Source organism: Mandrillus leucophaeus, unplaced genomic scaffold (genome assembly GCF_000951045.1).
Source record: "Mandrillus leucophaeus isolate KB7577 unplaced genomic scaffold, Mleu.le_1.0 Scaffold75, whole genome shotgun sequence".
NCBI lineage: Eukaryota > Metazoa > Chordata > Mammalia > Primates > Cercopithecidae > Mandrillus > Mandrillus leucophaeus.
Window position 1 is genome coordinate 3,748,408 of NW_012108141.1, and position 3,782 is coordinate 3,752,189.

Here is a 3,782-nt window from a genome sequence, read left to right on the forward strand (position 1 = left end):
GTTGGTGGGATCAAAACTAAACTTCACATATATTTATATCAAACAGACTGTAATATGGGGTTCACCCTCTAATGTAGTTCTAATAACTCCCTCCCCTGCCACATGGTTCTCAAGCTCACGGACTTACACACGACAGCCAGAGAGATTCTCTTCCTCAAGGCTGTTGTCTCCCTCCCTTCATGCAGACAGAGGCACACAAAGCAGGGGACGCCTACTGCCCCCTTCTAAGAATTCCATGATGGTCAGATTACACAAGTAATCATATATTTCACATAGTAAAATAAGAGATGGAAAAGACTGGTAGGAAAATCAATAGCATAATCAGCGTTAGGATCTGCATATAAAGAGACATTCATCTGGTGTGCAAATATTTACTGAGCACCTACCAAAGGCCGGAATCCCTTCCACATGCTAGGGATGTGATGTGTTCGATGGAGTCCCCAATGTCATGGAGTATATATCTAATCCCATGGAGAAACCTGGCTCACCCTGCACTGAGAGAAGCAATCAAAGCCACCATCACCAATAGCGCTACTAAAGACAGTGCTTCGGAGCTTCCAAGCTGATAGATTTTCCTTTCTCCCACCCTCAGATTTCTCCAGCATCTCTGGCACTTGTAGTCCACGTTTGCAAGAACTATTTTATTATAGTGCTCTGAAACAAATTTATAAAGTTTGCAAGAGAAGTTTTAAAAAAGCAAGCTCAGCAATATTTGGGGGCTTTTAAAACTGATGATGCAGCTGACCTACTGGAGACAAAGGCAGTGGGAGGGCCCTTACTGGTATAAATAAATAGGAGTCTCTGGTACTGAAAACCCACAGCCTGGACTCAGAGCTCAAGTCTGAACTCTACCTCCAGACAGAATGAAGTTCATCTCGGCATCTCTGCTTCTCATGCTGCTGGTCAGCAGCCTCTCTCCAGTCCAAGGTGAGATCTTTCACTTATGTTTCACTGTTTGTTGAACAGAAATAGTCTTTAACCACTTCAATTTTCTTTCAATTAAAAACTGCAGGGAAGTCTGACTAAAGGGGGGAAAAACTGCTCTGTTGCTTCTAGATTTCTCAAAGTAAGGTGTTTAGGAATTTAACTCTTCAAAATTGGAAGTCTTTATATTGTTAAGATTTTTATTTATAGAAAAAAGAGATACCAGAAGTCCAATATTCATGTGAATTATATTAGGCTTGTATATTCCCGGCCTTTTTCAGATTCCGCTCCTGCTATATATAATTCTTTACATGTAGTTCTTCTTTGTTCTGCCTCTCAATGTTACCCACGCTGACCAAACCCTATATAGGGTTTAAAGATTATTGAACTCTACTGGTCTCTTGCAGTGAACATGCTTCATGTATTTCCAGGTGGTTAGATGTGACATCGAGTACACCATTGTGAGTACACCAGGGGTATTTACACACCTTCTGCAAAGAAGCAGACTTCCATGTCTAAGTGGGGCAGCTATCTTTGTGTAAATAGATAAATATCCAGTTGAAGTAGTAAGTTTTATGTGGCTGAAGGAATGGATACATGTGCAGAAAGAAGCCTTCTGTTCAGATTTAGAAGACCAAATTTTTGTTCTTAAAACACAGAGGAGGTTTCTCCCCCAGTTTTAATTTTGCTTCACATGTTATTTTCACTCTTCAAAACCCTAATTTCTTGCTTTCTCCATGGGGCTTTCCCATGGCTCCCGGCAGAGGTAACTCTTACTACATCTTCTGTTCTCAGCACACACATTAGATGTTGAGCGTAATACAACTTTCTGTGGTATTTTAGCTTTTGTTTGCTTGTTTCCCCTACTAAATTATACACATCTTGAGAGTTGAGCCTTTTTATTTATAAATGTATGTCAAGCACAGTAGTAGGCTGGATAGAAAAGATCTGATAAATGTCTTTTCCTTAGATTTCATTAGATCCCATTAAAATTCATGAGATGGGTACTAATGGTACCCATCCAGCATTAATCGCTTTTATTAAATAAAAAGAGTTTTGAATTTTTACGATTGCCTTTTGTTTGGTAATGATTTGCAACCTAGACAGAGGACCAACATATTAAACAAAAACGTTTGTGACATTTTCTGAGAGGAAAGGGGAGGGTGGCAGAGAGTCTGATAGAGAAAACTCTGTTCCAGCATGTTATCGCTCCCAGGACTCTAGAGCCAGGTCATGTCCTCGGTTTTTATGTGGTGGGAGTGACGATAATCCATTGGTTTTATACTGCATTAATTATAACTGCGTTGTAAGTCCCTACAGAGGCTGTTCTCAAATGTTATTACGTGGACAATCACCTGAGTACAAACATAACACTATCACAAATGTCAAAAAATGCTGTGTTTTTCTAAAAGCTAATTTTTGTTTTGTTTTCCTTTGCTTTGTTTGTTTGGTTTTTGAAATGGGGTCTCCCTTTGTTGCCCAGGCTGGTCTCAAACTCCTGGATTCAAGCAATCCTCCCACCTTGGCCTCCCAAAGTGCTGGGATTACAGGTGTAAGTTACCGTGCCTGGCCTAAAAGCTAATTTTATTTTTAAAGTTTCTACACATTGGTAGAAAACATTTAAAAATACTCAAGCCAAGGCAAGCAGAAATATACAAACTAAAGACATATGAGTGGAAGCACTGACTTGAAACTTTTAAATCTTCAAACGTACAGTATGAAAGATTAGTAATTAAATTCTAGTTATGAATTATATGCCAATGGATTAAAATAATTGATTCTGTGTTTACAGGTGTTCTAGAGGTCTATTACACACACTTGAGGTGTAGATGTGTCCAAGAGAGCTCAGTCTTTATCCCCAGACGCTTCATTGATCGAATTCAAATCTCGCCTCGTGGGAATGGTTGTCCAAGGAAAGAAATCATGTAAGTTTCAAGAAAAAAATAAATAAGATTTCTTTCTCCCAATGAAATCAGATTAAATGTTACCATACAGTAGTCTTACTCAAGAATGTAGAAGAGATTTACTTGAGTGTTGCTAAAAATTCTCAAACTAATAATGAGAATTGTTAGTAACGAAGAGCTTAGCTTGTAGCAGCCCCGAGCTAAGTGCTTTACATGAACATACTGATTTTATTTATTCAACCACTTTATTAAGGTAAGCCTATTGTTCCTCACAGGCTGAGGCTTAGGAAGGTTAACCAACTGCCTGAGACACACCGTCAGAAAGGATTAGAAAGTGCATTAGCCAGGACTCCATTCACATTTTCCCCATTCCAAAGCCTCTTCTTTGCGACACCTTGAAGTATTAGGCACAGCATCCTTCTCAGGGCATCCCCGACTTGGCATTCATTAGTGGCTCTTCCCATGGACTTCTTTAGATTTTTGCAATGTTTGTAAGCAGCTACTTCCTGTTTGTCACATTTTGTTACCAGTGCTTGGGGCCTTGGACCAGTTGAAATATGGGATATCAAAAGCTTATGGTAATTTTTCACTAAAAAGGCATTATAGTTTTCACTAAAAAGGCATTTCACTAATGTCTTTAACAATAATGTCTAACTAAACTACAATTATTGCCATCAAACTCAGAGATGTGAAGTCTAGCCATGACTTATTTGGGAGCAGTTCCCCTGGCTGTTTAGAAAACTGGGACCCCTTTCTTTTGGTTCCATTTTCTCTGTCATGACTCAAGTCTCTTGCCTGTCAGCCAAGGAAGGTAATGCACCTTAATTTTCTCTGCTTTAACGTTGATTGTTTTGAAATGACAAAAATCTGATTTCATATCTTTTCATCAAATTCTGCATTTATGAATATTAACCAGATACAGAAATGAAAGTTTCAAATTATTATGAGAAATTC

The 3,782-nt window shown here is 38.8% G+C and overlaps 1 protein-coding gene across 1 annotated transcript in view; it reads left to right on the forward strand.

Moving 5' to 3' along the window:
* Positions 1–288: 288 nt before the first annotated feature.
* Positions 289–3,782, forward strand: part of CXCL13 (chemokine (C-X-C motif) ligand 13) — a 6,276-nt gene continuing 2,782 nt past the window's right edge. Inside the window, exons 1-3 of the mRNA XM_011966218.1 lie at positions 289–300; positions 799–927; positions 2,717–2,849. Of these exons, the coding sequence (XP_011821608.1) occupies positions 864–927; positions 2,717–2,849 (197 nt within the window). The 5' untranslated portion in view covers positions 289–300; positions 799–863. The remainder of the gene's footprint in view (positions 301–798; positions 928–2,716; positions 2,850–3,782) is intronic.